General features: G+C 39.5%; 1 protein-coding gene across 1 annotated transcript in view; it reads right to left on the reverse strand.

Annotated features, from left to right (window-relative positions):
- RNF13 (ring finger protein 13) overlaps window positions 1–13630 on the reverse strand; it is a 42838-nt gene extending 29208 nt beyond the window's left edge. The window contains exons 1-3 of the mRNA XM_014946015.1: window positions 13501–13630; window positions 6740–6867; window positions 3893–3973 (exon numbers count right to left, since the gene is read on the reverse strand). Of these exons, the coding sequence (XP_014801501.1) occupies window positions 3893–3973; window positions 6740–6853 (195 nt within the window). The 5' untranslated portion in view covers window positions 6854–6867; window positions 13501–13630. The remainder of the gene's footprint in view (window positions 1–3892; window positions 3974–6739; window positions 6868–13500) is intronic.
- Window positions 13631–17639: the final 4009 nt, after the last annotated feature.

Consider the following 17639-nt stretch of genomic DNA (forward strand, 5'->3'; position numbering starts at 1 on the left):
ACTTGTTTAAAACAGTTTTAAAGCTAAAACAAATTATCATACAGATAAAGAGCAGTGAATTAGTGGAAAATAAGAATACAACTAATTTGTTTTATGCAAATAAAGATCATGAGAAGCTGCACTGCTGCGGGCTCAAGAAATTATTGCTCCAGTTCTAGATATATCCTTGAGAGCTTTAAACTCTCAGTTTTCACTGACAGCTTGAGATATACAGAGAAGTATCATCAGCTGTGTAGAAATAATCATATATAATAATAGTATAGAATATATAATTATATATAAATTAACATATAAACTGTTTCAGTATATAAAATATACATGTTTGCATATATAAACTGTCAGTTTAAATATACTTTTAACAGATAATTTTACATTTTGTCCATAATATATATCATCCATAAAGGTTAACCAACAACAGAGACAAGCAATTTTGTTTCGAGGAATAGATTTTTGTAATGATAATATTTCTTTTGGCAGAAAAGTTGAACCAGCAGCCATTCTTTGCCAAGTTTGTGGTGACAGGCACAACATTACAGAGTCTGTAACAATTAAAAAAAATCCACTGAAAATTTTACACTGATTTGCTGACAGCCAAATTTAGTTCCCTGAGGTTCCCCTGAGTCATACAGCAAATATGACTTATGTTACCTAGTTTCATGCAAAGCATTTTGTTGGCTGGCTTGTATTTTTTAAAGAGTGGTATGTTTGGAACCAACTGCAGAAGTTTTACACAAACCACAACATCATGTTACAGTTAAAGAAATGCAGGAAGCGCAGACATATATAACATTTTCATCTTATTTCAACCAATATCAAAGCAGGTTTTTTTAATAATTAAAATCTTAATGGAAATAAGGAAATCATGCTGGTATTACATTCAAGACTATAACTCATTATTTCTACACAGGTGACAACATCTACCTTAAGACACAGAGCTGTGTAACAGTTAAAAAGGTTAGAATCAAAGCTCCTTATATCTATTTTTGATGTATTAAATTGGCTCACTACTCGGGCAAATCACTTAATCTCCCTCTGTTTCTCAATATAGACATTAAAGAACTATACAGCTCTAACACCACTTCTCCTCATGATAAAACCTACTGGGCATGAAAACGAAGTCTTCTTGAGGTTCATTTGCAGCAGAATTCTTAAGAGTTATTGGTATTCTCACAGCAATTTATTCCCCATTGGCATTAAAAGGACATGATGCAAACAAAGAGTGATCTAACCTCGTACCTTCACATCAGCTTCATTTTTTGCATATTGTTTACTCACAAGCAGAGCAACATCAATGACACTGCAGAGCCAGATTTTGGGGCCAGAGAGGCTACAAACAGAACGAATAGGGAAGTATCTCTCTGCCTTCATGATATTCATGGTCTCCATAGGTGCGTAAAGGATAGCAATTCCCCTTCACTGGAACTTGGAAGGTGGCCTGCCTAAATATGTTTACAGCTTAGGATTCTTATACAAAATAAAAACATAAACATCTCAGTCATAAATATTTACTCAGACTGTTCAAAGTGACAGCCAGACAAAGAAGTTACTGTCACAAGACTGACTCCATCTAGCCACTTCCACAATAAAAAAAAAAGTCATCAATGACACTGCAGAGCCAGATTTTGGGGCCAGAGAGGCTACAAACAGAATGAATAGGGAAGTATCTCTCTGCCTTCATGATATTCATGGTCTCCATAGGTGCGTAAAGGATAGCAATTCCCCTTCACTGGAACTTGGAAGGTGGCCTGCCTAAATATGTTTACAGCTTAGGATTCTTATACAAAATAAAAACATAAACATCTCAGTCATAAATATTTACTCAGACTGTTCAAAGTGACAGCCAGACAAAGAAGTTACTGTCACAAGACTGACTCCATCTAGCCACTTCCACAATAAAAAAAAAAGTAATGAAAACTGAATTTCACAGTAGTAGTAGGCAATTTAGCTGTCCAGTCTTTCTTGTAGGTGAGAATTTCAAGTACAGGAGAGGAACAGAAAAGAAATTTTATCTGAAATGAACAAACATACTGACACTGACTGCAAGAATGTGATCCTAGAGAGAGTAAACAGTTCACGTCACTGCATCTAACACCAGACAAGGAGAAAAATGCAGCACGGCCATTGTTCTTGAATTCAACAGAGCACACCAGACAACAAGCACCAACTACATCATCTCAACAACAAATCTACCTCAGAGGATGCAAGGACTATAACTGAAATGGATGTTCATCAGGCTTTTAAATACTTTCCTATGCAGGACTACCACACCAGTTTACAGTGTCAACACCACCATATATCATTTATTTTTAAATAATTTATTTTCTACCTCCTCTATCTTATTTTACACAGATAAAAGCGAGTTTGTCTTGGCAGCAGTTACTGACTCCTGCCACCATAGCATATGAACACCTACTACCTTAGCAGAAGTCAGAAAAAGTAGGACATGCCTTCTCATCATTGCCTATGGAAGCCACATTTATTTAGCCTTCTTCATAGTCCTTCCCCATTTCACCTTAAATGTAATTTCCTTCCTATTCATTTATTCCGTCCATCTCCACACCTTACTACATTCCAAGTGTATTAACCACACTGGACACATGGACAAGGAATTATCCTGCTGTACAACACATGCTTGCTGCTGTATTTCAGAAGACATGATATTTTCAGAATTCCTGATCTAGTGCAAAATAATGGTAGTGTTCTGTATGTATTCCCATGGGTTATAGCCATCTTTAACCTTTTATGCACATTAAGCACTTTGCATAATAGGTCAATATGATTTTTCCCTTTCCAGTTTCATTAACATTTGCAAATCTTTACACCTTACTTCTGTCTTCTCCAATACTAGTTAAATTTTACAATTTAATATGGTATAATATTTACACACTTTTTAGTTTATATGCATCAAAAAAATGGATTAACAATATTTAAAAGAAATTTTAGAGTCACTCATTTTTTTCTGCTAATCCAATATATTATCACTTACTAGTACCTTCTCTTAATAATCCCATGACCAGTTTTCAAGTCATGATTTTATTTGGAGTATGAGACACTATAATAGATAACTAACAGAAAAGTGTATGTGTACTATCTGCATTTTTCCCACTTGGTACAGCACTGGGAGAACGGGGAACTTCTCATCTACTATGGGGTGCGGATTACAATTAAAAGGGAACCGTATAAGGAGAGAGTGCACAATCAATCACCTACTACACAGCCCCCAGCTCTGTGGCACTGCACGTTTGAGTGAAGGCAGAACTGCAGCCCTTGAGCTTCTCCATTCAGTTGCTTGAGAAATGCAAGAAGGGAAGCAAAATGACAGCAGTCCCTGTACTTTCCCAAGAAAAGGAATTACAAATCCTTTTCACAGCACTCAATGTGGGCCACATGCAAGGAAGATAACCTCTCTTGCCTTTCCATACTTTACTATATGAAAGGGCTTAACAATATACGACCCCATAAATTCTCAAAATATTTTTTTTTAAATTAATCGAGACCAAAGTCAATATGGCACTCATTGATACCACTGCAAGGTAACTGACATCAGAGATCAGTATTGCCACCTACTTCAGAGAAAACAATGGCCTACCAAACCAACTTACTTAGATTCCCATCATTCAGCTATTTTTAACTTACTTATTAAAAGTGTTCAGCAAATTCTTGCTTACATAGAGGTCAGATTACCAAGATTCTTTTTGTTAGGAAAGGAATCTCTTTTTCACAGGCAACAGTTTATATCAGACTCTGCACATTTGCTTGTACTTGAGCAGTAGATTAATCAGTTCTGTATTTATTTTTCCTCAGTACTATTCATTTATCTTTTTAGTTTACAGAAGAAGTGTTCAGCAGATACAGTCCTCTCTTTATATATAGATATTTCTTTTTTTTTTACCTTCAAGCCTTCTGCTGGCAGTCTGTAGCCAAATCTAGCAGGTAGATCGTCAAAGGTCTGAGTTCCATTTTCAAGGTTATACTAAGAGAAATAAAATGTAAAGAAATTTCAGGTTTGCAACAAGAGAGAAATAGGTAACAAGTGTATATAGAAATAAACAACACTGCATATTTTTTCAGATTAAAATTTTTCTCAGACATACAATCTCTTGTGACCTTGTCAATGAAATAGCAAAATTGCTTCTTCCACTTGTCTTCTACTCACATGGCAACATTGTTCTTTTTATCTAGTTGTTAACATTAGAAAGTATTAAAGAACCTTTTGTTAAATTATCTCTATGGTAAAGCTTTCTTTCTACTGTCTACAATTCAAATACCACCATATTTGCAGAAGAGAAACTAGAAACATCCCCAAAGAAGCAAAAATCTGAAAAACGCAGCGGTGTTCTTGTTGGTTTTGGGTTTTTGCTTTGAATTCACTTGAAAACAGGGAAGATCTGCTTTTAACAGGTCGTCTGTTGTAGGCAAAGAATAGCGTCCATATGTTATCCCTTCTCAATTCCCTGCTATTTATTCAGATTAGTAGCTGAAAACTATCTACAGTTTTGTTTTATTCTATGAACTTTCATTTTCAAAGGAATACTGTAAAGACTTTAAATCTGTTGAAGCTGTTTCCCTCTCTTTATTCATCTTTTGTGACCTCACCAATGAAGAATCCATACAATAAAAAGTGCAAATCCATACAATAAAAAGTGCTTTTTTTTCATTAATAGTTTCCTCTAAAAGTTATGAATTAAATACTGACTTGAATGGACATCAGCTGGTAAGTTTAGCATTTCAGAATTATTTGTCTATTCACTGTATCATCCAGCTGTCATACAGGACAGTCAAATAAGGATTGTGTTTATTTCAGATGGACATTTCATAATAGCCAGGCAAACCCAGAGAATTCGAACTATAGTTCAAAGAAAAACACTGCTACGATTTATCTTAACTCTTTCAAAGGAGCCTCCTTCCCATAGACGTTAATTAAATTGAGAGAAAGAGGTAGGAATGGAGCTAAATTTCAAGGAAGTATTTTTGTTCTGTGTAATCGATCTTCTCCATACAACTTCTCCTCCTGATCTTCCATCCTGCCACCACACAGCTCAGCTCCATGCCAGCACCCTGTGTTCCTCAATCCTCACTACTCAATCATTTACCCTCTTCAAAACATCCTTCCTGAACTTGTGCTGCTGTAGCTTTTCCCTTGAATCATTCAGCAAGCCCCAGCTTAAGCTAGGAGTCAGATGCAAACTTACTTGCCTTCATCCCTTATTTAAAAAACATAACTAATCAAGCTTCATATACACAGAGCAGTACTTCATACAAACATAATCCTTCCTTTCAGGCTGCAACTATGTGAGAACACAGAAGCATAAAAATACATGTAAATCAGTAGAGAAAAGAAGCATTCCTTTTGCTGACAAACCTAAAACTTCAGTTGGAATTTTGCTCCCCAAACAGGCAATCATTAAACCATGAAATCTCTCAAGATTGTAAGCAATCTGTATGCCTTCAATTCCATGTGACACAGTGTGCAAACATGCCCTCTTCTTCTGAGCATCTCTTAAGCATTCCACTGGCCCCTCTTCATAGCAAAGTTTTGATAAGTGTCTAGTTCATGTCTTCATTTCCTACTTCAAAGATATTCTCAGAATAAATTTGTAACTTTCAAATATCCAAAAATAAGAAACATTCAATTTTGAGATGGAAATATTTTAGAAAACGGCACTTGGAAGCTTACATAGAAAAAATTAAACTAAAATTCCAAAATGCCTTTTTTTTTGAGGTTGGTGTGGTTTTGTTTTTTAAAATGTCTTTTCTAAGGGAGGAAGTAGCAAGAATAAAAATTAGGTTTTTTATGAAAAGAGGAAGCATGGGCTTGGTGAGAGAGGAAAGGAGGGAGGAGAAATCATCAGGTTTACAGTAGAAAGCAAGTTCAAAATTTCACAATAGAAATGTGATGTCATTTCCATAATATAGCAATAATCTACCCACATTTTTTTTTAAATTTTATCTACAATAAAAATGGTAGCAACTTAAAGATCCAAAGAACATAATTCGGCATTCTTCAACCCTGCATTATAACGAACTTTTAATTTTTTATTTTTTACCATTTAACATCAAGGGTTTTTCACTCTGTTCTAGATTAATTGATGTGATACTAACTCTCCTATCTCTCACTGTAACAAGCAGGGAACATAGAACCTACAGTACTTAGGTTTAATTATACTTCAGTGGCTTAAGATCTATCCTACGAAGACACATAAAACTTCCTCCATAAAGCTATACAATATATAAAATTGGTAATAAGTAGCCCAGCAACAATTTTGACCACTTACCCTATGTTCATAGTACTGTTTCTTATCCTGATACGTTAATACATACACATGTAATATACACAAAACCTTTACCAACAGAGCCTTCAACACACACATAAATTATACTAGCCATAGAAGACTATTTTACTTTATTTATATACAGTTACCCTACAAAATGGCATCCATCACCAAAACTTAAATTGTTGTCTAAACCAAATAATCATGTAATTCTTTTAACAGAGTTATAACACACTGTGGGATATCTGGTCAGCTTGGAACTTTTTAAATGACTAAAGGAATTAAGTGCTTTCACTATCATGGTATCTGAGCACACATCATCTGTGAGATCATCTGAAAGTGCAGAACTCATTTTTTTCATTGAACTTAACTGTTAAGGCAATTCCATTCCAAGCAACCTGCTATAACATTTATTCTACTAACTGGTTCATTAGTAGAATAGTTTAAAAGATGATTCTCATACTTACTGCTAAAATATCTGCCTCCACGGGTAAAAGATTCAGGAAAGCAAATAACTGAACAGTCAAAATGGTGTATATCTGAGTGGCAGACAACATCAGCATTCCTATTGACAACAGCATATTTTATTTAATACCTGCAACAACAAAAAGAGAAAAAAACAGTTAAGGCATATGGCAAATATTTTCCTCTGTCATTTTCCTGGGCTCTATTGGTCAGTTAAAACTTTTCTTCTAAAGTATACAAAGTGTTATTCTACATTTACTTTTGAGATATAAGTAAGATTTAATTTATATGATTATTTTAGAGGTACAAGCCCCTTTAGCTAAGAGCATGTAACCTACATGGGAATGCAGGCAAACACAAAAATTGCAATAGTGGCATTTCAAAAAGCTATAGGCAACACACAGCAATGTAAGCAGCATACAGGAATCAAAGTTTACATTCTATTCAACACCCTTAGACACTCCCTATTTTTATCTTCCCTTCTTTTATCATAAATTCAAATCAGCAAAATCCCTCTACAGTAATTCTACTAAAAGCATTTATTCTAAACATACACTTCCAAAACCCACGTGACACCAACAGGCACCAAATACAAACTAGTTCTATCAACTCCAGTGAAATTCACAAATGCTCAAATACGATTCATGGTCTGGATAACGGATTTAGTCTCCTGTAAAGAATGTTCTTTTTTGAGACCTTAAAAAAAAAGGAACATAAGTATTCTGTAAAATATTCTTGTGTGCATTTCATCTGCTCAAAACATAAAAAGGAAGTTAACTCTTTGTTAATAATTTTTCATCAAAACCAGCAGCAAAAAGCAACAGCTTGTGTCTGGAAGTAGAGGGGCACGTTTTCTAACAGAAACTGCTCTTTAAAACTGCTGATTTATCATTAATCAAAGCCAAAAAAATAAAAGCAAGGAAAAGAGTTAGGAAAAGGAAATAGCAAAACAAACATTTTGCTCTTTTTCCTTTGCCAAAGAGATTTTTAACATATTAAAAACAAATTAAGAGCCTGAATGCCTTCCTTGTATGAGCAATGATACCTGCATCCTTACTGAAGTCACTGACAGTATTGTTACCCTCAAAAAACTTCCAACCAAAAAAATGAAATCAAACAAACAAGAGCAAAACAAAAAAGGCAACTCACAAAAACCCCAAACAAAACAAACATTTGCACGAACAAAACTTTGAATTCCTCAAATTTAACACATGCATGAACTGCAATGGTAACAGATTTCATTCCATAATCTCTCATATCAAAAACTGGCCAATTTTACAACCATACGCATCTTGAAAGCACAAAATTTGGCCCATCAAATATAACACAAATGTTGAAGGTATAACATCTAAGATTTTAAGTGTTTCAATTATTTCCAGCAAAGACAAAAGCTAACACTTAAGATAATAATCTTGGAAATTCTCAGTATTCTTTGAAACAGATTAGAGACTACTTTCCACTTGTGTCTTCCAAGTAATTATTTTTTTTGGCACCAGGGAGAATCCCAACCTAGACAACAAACATGACTCAGGTTGAGATGTCACTTCTATGACTGATAAAGGCTGTTCCTTAGAACCACAGGATTTACTGAATGTCTGTGACAGACCAACTTCCTCCACTTATTATAGAGCCCTAAAATTTATGCTCTCACAATCCACAAACATGAACAACATAGTGCACATCTGCAAGATTCAATAAATATCATTTTTAATGTAGTAAAAAATGATACCTCTGTAAAGCTTTAGTCTAAAATGCTTAATACCATATGCCTATGGGCATTCAATCCAATGTGGGTCTTCAGGCTTCTAATACATAATGTACACCAATATGAAAGTAAACCATCTACTAGCTAAATTGCTAAATCAAGCATCCAAAAACTTGGGTTGGACAAGGGAGAGGAAGAAGTTTCAGCCTTCCACATAACTGACTTAAGTCTTTTAGTGCATGCCACTCACATACTGAACAAAGCAAGGTTCTGTAGGGGAAAAGTATGAGAAAAGGATTTATTAAACTACATAGCCATTTCTACACAAAAGGGCAAATGGATAAACTGAAGTTGCAAAAGTAGCCATAAAAGTAGCATTTCCTCATCTCTGAGTCTTGACTTTCCACATAAACTGTACCTTTTAATACTTTTTTTTCCCCCCCTTAGAAGTTTCCTAATGTTTTTAAATAGGTTAAATTTTCTGTATATATACCTCCCACAGCTTGCAGTAACCTGAGGTTTGATATTTAGGCTTAATTTGTGCTGTTGAGAACTGCAATCTGAACAAGCGCAACAGTTAGCTGACAAAGAGATAGAGACTTCCAGAGGGGAAAGACACGGAGTTGGATAAGGATCCTGGCCAGATGCCCATCTATCTTCTCCCCCATCTCTCACAAGCTACATGTAGAGGCTTCTGTCCTGTACGATGTTCCTAAAATACAGAATGGATTACTGCCCTGCCATCCTCCCCACCCCCCAAAGAAAAATATTAAACCAGTGTTTGCTTTCTCTTCCTCTTTACTGACTTTACCCCTTCACTTTCTTTTCCCCAGGTGCCACATTCTATCAACTTTATTTTATTAAAACAGAACATCAATACACAATTTCACCACAATGCTAGTATAACACATTCTGCATCAATATTCTGTATAAGTCACAAAAATACACTTAATCTATATGAGCGTAAGACTTTATAAGCATACTGACATGGGAGACATCTTCTAAATTTGCATTTTAGCTATGTAATAACTTAGATCATTTCATAGCAGCACTTCCATCTACAGAACCTGAGAGACAACAACTGTGACTGTTTTCTGCCTGTCGTGTTCTTGCAATCTGGCTGTACCACCAAAGTTTGGCAGGACAGCTGCAAGCACATAAGCTTAGAGAAGACAGACTTAGTGGGATTCTGCCTTAGATCCACCTCAGATCCACAGCAGACTCTTTGTCTGCTGGATACAGTCTTAAAAAAAGAAAATTCTTTAAAAAAAGAAAATTCTTTCACACAGAAAGGTTATTCCATACAAAATTACTGAGTGAGGTAACACATTTTAGTGCTTAAATAAATAGCTGTTTGTTTTTCTTTGAAGAAGACTGTCTTAACAACAATAACTCTTTAGAGCAAGAAATAGTAATAGAGAATTCAGTGTAACTCAGCCTCCCACAACAGCTTTTTACTTACTCACTTGGGACACAGCAAGAGAGAAGTGTACAACCTGATGACCATTAATTCCCAGAAAAACCTCAGCAATAGCCCCATGAGAAGGGCAGGAGTCACTCTTAACGAGAAACAGCCAGGAGGAACCTCCCCCTAAACTCTCACTTCTAAATGACTTTCACTAGAAAAACACAACCTAGTGGCCAAGATCAGGACCTCTGTTCTCCACTGACAAGTTACACCTGACAATTTCTTTTTGTACTGTTGCTACAGTCATAATCCAGTCTTAAAACAGACAATGATTAGCTGTCTACAGAGGAACTTCAGATTCCTCTTAGGCTTAGCTATAACATGATTATGTGCAGGCAATCTCTTAAGAACACAGAAGCACAAAATACCTTACTCCCCTTATAAAAACTCACACCTAAATGTGATCAAGCTAAGAAATCCAACAGTGAAAATTACAACACATTCAACAAAAAACATGAGATCCATTATACCTCTTACTTCAGAGTACAAACCAAGCAACAATTAAGCCCTATGTTCAGCATGAAATCTAACCACTTTCATTGCTACATTTAAAAGAATTGCTCGGTCCACAAATGGATGACCAAGTCTCTCTAGCAATTCTTCTAGTGTCACTGTAAAAAAAAAAGTTACTTGAAATGACATAACATTAAAATAGTGGTAACACAAAACAACAGCAAATAAACTATGATAGCAAAACTTGATCTAGTGTAAGTAATTCAGGGACAAGTTTTAAAAGTAGATGGTACATGGCTAACATTGTCTGTATCAGAACACCTGGATCTACTCTAACTTCTTATTGGAGGAATTAAAAGTACTTCACAAACAATTAAACTTAATTAGGTCATCCAAATTGAGGCTTCTTATTGAAATGGTTTCACATGGATTTGTTTTTATTTGACTGTAGATACTTCATTCTGAAAATTGTAACTATGAACCAAGAAATCACAGACAAGACTATTACATTCTCTTTCAGAATCAAGAAACACATTAAGAACTCCTGTCTTCCTATCCTTTTAGGATTTTTTTAAGTAGAAAGCATTGCCCCAAAATCTGAGATCCTCAACATTGAAGTAAATAGTGGAGAGTTAGGTTTGATTTAAACTGACACTGACATGAAGATAATTAAAGTTCTTTATTACTATTGGGAGGAAACAGCTGATATTTTCAAAAACAGTTCTCATGATTCTGACTTGGTCCTTTAGACATATGATTCTTTGTGAAACTTTCAACTGGTTAGCGGAACAGAAGTTACAGTCACCGGAACCTGTAATGAATTATGAAATTCATGAATTTTTGTTTCTAAACTGAGATTTACCAGTTCCTCTCATCAGCCTGCCCTAACAAAGAGGACGTCAGTGAAGCCAGAAGATAAAGAGCAATTGTTCAAAAAAATGCATTTTTACTATGACAGAAGCAACAATACACTGGAACCCAACACAATGTTTTAACCAATACAGTAAATTCAGCACACATCTTACAACACAGAGAAAGTATTAAAACAGTATTGAGCAAGATTACAAAATACCAGAAATAAAGTTGTCCTTGCAAATGACATGTATGTAACAGTGCATTCTTCTCTACCAAACAGTTACACACATACAAATTCTTCTGGTCTCAAGAACTATTGTCTCAAATGCAAGCAAAAAAGCCTTGTAATTCCTGAAATTCCGTAGCTCATTTGTAGACTATACTCTTAATTAAACGAGGCAGCTTATAGCACACAGAAATATAGACGTATGTAATTAAAGACTATGCTGTAAACCACAGAAGAGAAGTTAAACTTGACTCTGCATTAATCTTCAGCACTTTACACCTGATTTTCCAGTGTCTGCAGACAGAGCTCCCCTTAGGTAGCTTCAGGCATTTTTTTCCTTCCCACTCGGCATCCTAGAACTCACAAAACAAACTAAACCTGGGGAGCTACAACCCTCCGTCGCAGGGCTGAACCGGATCATCAGGTCAGAACTGAGGAGGGGAAAATGCGGGGTGTGCTGTATCACAGTGTATCAACGAGCAGTAAGGCAATCATGAAGTAAATACACTTACTTGGAATGTATCAGACAAGGCACTGCCCATGAAAATAGGACAGCAGTAGTGTTGTTGTATGTACGACAAAAAATACATTTGTGATTACACTTCTGAAGGAAGAGCAGAGCAAAACGTCTCTTTTCACTTGAAAATCAGGATAGCTAAATAAGTTCGATACAACAAGTGACAATACACAATAGATACACCCATCTGCTATACCAGACACTAAGAACACCTTGCCTACCTCTTAATGCATTAATGGTGTTGTTTATATTAATAATAAGGGGTTATGAAACACAGAGAGCTTTTAACACTGATACACTGACTCCCAGATGAGAACAGGCAACCTGAGTGGAAAACTTTCTTTTAGATACAACTACGTCTTGTAAAAAATATCAGTTTCCTACTTGCCAACATCAACAAGCTTTAAGAGCACGTTTAGGACAGATGCCATGAAAAAAGTACTTGGCTTGGGCCACAGACAAGGATGTTGAGAGCTTTAGCAAATACCCACAAACCAAGCTCCACAAAGTATCTATAAACCACCAGATTTTCAGAAGATTCTATCTCAATCAACTCAAAGCTTATTTCACAGCAAAAGAAACGCAAAGCAATTCCCTGTCCACATGGTTATGATCATGCTTACACTCTCTCAAGAAAACACACCTTTCCCCTCCTCTTGGTGAAAAAAAAACAACGAATTTGTACATCCATATTGGACTTAAATTCAATTTCAGAGCCAAACACAATCACAATGCTTTTAGCAATCACAAAAATCATACCAAGTATTAAAAGCCTTGTCCTCCCACAAAGTCAGTAACAACATTCTAAATATTCTGGTAGATTGGGGCTGCACCTTCCAAAAATTCCAGAAGCTTAGGATGAACGCAAGTTACACAGATAATATCAACAATTTTCACACATATCCCCAAAATCCCCAATGTCTCTGGCTTTTTGCATTTTGATGTCATCACTGACCCAAATCTCCATCTAAGCCCTATCTACAGAACTGAAAACTAATGGACACAAAGCAAATTCACTGTTCAGGTCTGATAAGATGCAGGAACTATTCCCCTCAATATTTTTTTTTTCTTCACCTTTTCACTAGTAATTTTATTGTCAACCAGCCAGACTCCCCGCTACTCCTTCTCGTCCAGCCATAACGAGCACCTCCGTGCCTCGGAGGAGCCGCGCACCTGGCAGAGCCGGGAAACGCTCGAGCAAGGGTTTGGCTTTCGCCGCCCTGGGAGCGATGCTCGGAGAGCGCTCTGGTGCCCTTCCCTTCCCTTCTCTTCCCCTCCTTCCCTCCCGCCGCTCGGTGCGGTGACAGCCTGCGGGACACGGAAGCCCCGGGGCCCGCGGGCAGCCCCGGCCGCGGCCCCGCCTGAGCCGCACGGACGGCGACCCCGCCTCGCTGTTCGAAGGGCGGAGGCAAATAAGCGCTGCGCAATAGAGCGACGGGCCCAACGGCTCCTTAACCGCCACCGAATCAGGGCGCCCAGCGGCAGGGAAGAGGCCCAAGGGGACCCGGCGCCCGCACCCCCCGCCCCGGCGGCGCTCACCTGCGGGCCCGGCACAGGGCCCGGCGCGGGGAGCCGAAGGCCGCACCTAGGCCGACTCCATGGCGCCCTCCCTCCCCTTAGCCGCCACGGCGGAAGTCCCACCCCGCCGCCGCGCAACAAGAGGCGTTGGCCCGCGGCAGGTCATTGTTGGCTCGGGCTGCCACTCAGCCGCCGGGGCGCGACGCGGGGCGGGTCCTTAGCAGGCGAGTGGGCGGGGCGAGGCTCTGCGATTGGCCCCACCCGCGGGGTAGGGGAGGAGCTTCCTCTGGGGCGGGGCGAGCTGCGGCCGCCTCAGGCGGGGCCTGGGCGGTGGCGGCTCACCTGCCCTGCCCTGCCCTGCCCTGCCCTGCCCTGCCCGCCCCCTCCCGTCCCGGGCGCGGTGAAGGGCTCGGCCGTGCCCGCTCTCACGGCTCTCCAGGCCTGGCGGGCAGTGTGGCTTCCTCAGCGCTCCGAGTGCGGTAGAAGCGCGGCCTGGTGCCGCTGGCCCCGGTCAGCCTGAGGGGCAGTAGGGTGAGCGGGCGGGCTGCGGCCTTTCCTTGGTTCGGAGTCTCTGGTAACAGCAGCAGGAGCTTGGGAGGGAGTGCGGGCCGGGGGAGGAACCGAGAGGCGACCTGGCTTCAAAATATCGAACCCGAGCACTGTGCAGGAGAGAAGGGGTTTTGTTCCCCCTCTCTGCTAACTTTAGCCCAATTCTGTGTTTAAAAACCATCAAAACCAACCAGAAAAACACATTTGAGAGATGTAAGTGAAGCACAAGAAGTAAACGGGAGGGGAGGGGGAAGGGGGAATTGGCTATTTCTATAATTAATGTACTTGCTATGTTATTCCATTTACTGCATTTGTATCCTTCAGGTGGTGACAATGTCATATGCTTAAGAGAATTGTGAGTGAAGGTCCTTTTCCTTTAACACATATGCTTTGCTTTAACAAAACAATATTTATGGAAAAAAAAACCCACAGCCTTTCTCTAAAGTTCAATTCTGTACAGAATTCTGTATCTTCCTTTAATTACTTTAATCTTCCTTTACCGTAATCTTCCTTTAATTACTCTTCTCCTTCATGTTTGCAATCATGTTCATTCTGTGAAAGATACAGGATGTTCTATCCACACAGAAAGGAGCTGTAGATTAGAATTACAACTGCCTCACCAGCCACAGTATGAATTTTTATCCTTTGACCAGATTCACAGCAGGTAAAGGAACTTACATGCATTTGAAACATTTTGCCTTTGGTGAACTGGCAGCTAAGCTCCAGAGCTGGTGAGGTGGGACATAAATAGCAAGTGAGCAGACATATCTCAGATCAATTTTGTGTCACTCGGAAGCAAGGATGTAAAAAACAGAGTGATTTTGACAAAAAATTTCCCCCCAGAATATGAAATGCAAGAGTACTTAATGAATTTATGAATTGCTCTTTCCTATAATACTTGCCTACGCATAAATCAGATCTTACTGATTTTATCTTACTTATTGTGGTTTGGCAGCTTCTATCAACCATTTGGATCTGTGCAGCTGTGTCATTTTCTGTGACAGCAGTACCAATGTGTCAGGAGATCTGGGCACTGATGAAAAAGGAAGGGAGTTCAAGAAAACACTCTGGGATTTTAAAAGCAGATATTATGGTTTCTAGCTTATGACACCAATCTTCACTATCAAGAGAGAATGAACAGAAAAGTTCATCTCAATAACTGAAGATAATATCTGGGGTTTTTTTCCCCAGTTTCGCTGTGAGGTTATGTGCAGCGTTGCTCCAAGGTATGGATCTCTCCAACAGCTACATCTGTTATTATTTCAAGGCCAGCTGAGGAGCTAACATCCTTTATGCAAATTAGGAGGTATTCTTTACATATACCTTTTTTTCCCATGGAATGTTGAGAAATTATTCCACAACTTTGTCAATTTTCTGAACCTAGGCTTGGGCTGGTTTTAAATGGTCGTATCTAACACAGGGTGTTCATGTGCTCAAACAGTACGTCTCTCTTCTGCCTGGTACACTGCAGGATTCCCGAGGGGTCTGGATGGCTGCAAAGGAAAGGACTTCACAAAGATGGGTCCCACCGGTTTCGTGGCACTGGAGAACATCACACTTTTATAGCTGGATTGTACTTGCCTACTTTTGAGCAAATCCTTCTACAAATTTGCACCTTCCTGTTAGGCAGTTAATATTTCCGTATTACCTGTTGGGTCATTTTGTTTCCAGTCTTTGAGTTTGCTTAATTCTTTTTCCTTGCCATGTGTATTTCTCTGTACTATCCTGCTGATGCTCTTATGGCACAAAAGAAACAAGCTGTCCTTCTGAGCCAATTATCAAGATTCCTGGAGCAATTCACTTATTATACATGAAGATGTTCAGGGTTTTTTTTCCCCTCCCTTTTTCATCTGTGTGGTCTCCTCCATCTTACTTCTCTTTTACCATCTCCCATCCTTTTTATACTTGTTTTTCAAGCATAAGATTTGTATTCCTTTCTCTCACTTCTAAACTTATTTTCTAATCACCTTTAGTTTATGATTTCAGTCTGTTACTGTAGTGGGTTCTTAAAATACGCACATGCATATACACACATATTTCTTCAAGGTACACCAAAAGTTTTCTGACTTCTGGCTTAACGAGATTATCCGAACACAATAGACATATGTTTGTATGAAAAAGATTAAAAATTGAAGATAGACTGTCCATCTCACAGGATTCACTTCTCTCCTGTTTTCTGGAGAAAGAAATCCACCACAGCTCTTCATTATATAATGTGTACCTCCTTTAGAAACATAGTAACAAGTAAAGCTTGTATCTTTCTCAAAATTCCATGTAGCTAATTCATTAACCCTTGTGATACTGATTGGTCAATTAATCTGCTGATAGGAAACAGGGCATAGCTGTAATTCTAGCAGCATACCTGTATGTGTTAGGAATTTCTAGGGCTGAAGGATGTACTCTTCTAAACAGCAAAGCCAAACTGTTGGCCGAGAGAAGAGCAGACAGAATTAATCCATTTTCTTGGTGTCACTTGATCTTAAATATGACGAGAGGAAGATGGCAGTTTCTTGCAAAAAAACCCCTTAATATTGATTCATCAATTTGGCTTTATTTAACATGGAATACACATTTTTAAAAGGTCATTTTAAGCACATGGGAATAGCACGGCCACCTCTAGGTAATTTTGGCAGGGAAATGCGATTGTGTACCAGCCATGGGACATGGCAGTGTCACTGGGGTGTCATCCTTGTCCCTCAGGTTTGGGCAGTCCGGCGCCGCACCCCTTGGGGTGTCAACGCAGGCTACACCTGCAAAACAGCTTTGAATTGCACCGACAGCAAATCCCCCGCAGCCCGGGGCAGAACCGCTCTGGAACGGCTGCGGAGGCCGGGACGGGGACAGGGTTGGGGACGTTCCCATCCTGATCTCCAACAGCTGGAGAGCAGCCCTGAGGAGAAGGACTTGGGAGCGCTCGTGGATGAGAAGCTCAACATGAGCCGGCAATGTGCCCAGCCCTGGGCTGCATCAAGAGAAGCGTGGCCAGCAGGTCACGGGAGGTGATTCTGCCCCTCTACTTTGCGCTCGTGAGACCCCACCTGGAGCACTGTGTCCAGCTCTGGAGTCCTCAACATGGAAAGTACACAGACCTGTTGGAACGTGTCCAGTGGAGGGCCACCAAGATGATCAGAGGGATGGAGCACCTCTCCTATGAAGACAGACTGAGAGAGCTGGGGTTGTTCAGCCTGGAGAAAAGGCGGCTCTGGGGAGACCTTATAGCAGCCTTCCAATATCTGAAGGGAGCTACAGGAGAGCTGGAGAGGGACTCTTTGTCAGGAAGTGTAGTGACAGGACAAGGGGTAACGGTTTTAAATTGGAAGAGGGGAGATTTAGATTAGATATTAGGAAGAAATTCTTTCCTGTGAGGGTGGTGAAGCACTGGCCCAGGTTGCCCAGAGAAGCTGTGGCTGCCCCATCCCTGGAGGGGTTCAAGGCCAGGCTGGATGGGGCTTTGAGCAACCTGGTCTGGTGGGAGGTGTCCCTGCCCATGGCAGGGGGTTGGAATTCGATCATCTTTAAGGTCCCTTCCAGCTCTAACCATTCTATGATCCCTCCGGCCCCGTTCTCCGCCGGCAGCCTCCCCCCCACAGCTCCCGGCGGCTCCGCGCAGG

The sequence above is a fragment of the Calidris pugnax genome, unplaced genomic scaffold, assembly GCF_001431845.1.
Source record: "Calidris pugnax isolate Ruff unplaced genomic scaffold, ASM143184v1 scaffold111, whole genome shotgun sequence".
In the NCBI taxonomy this organism is placed as follows: Eukaryota; Metazoa; Chordata; class Aves; order Charadriiformes; family Scolopacidae; genus Calidris; species Calidris pugnax.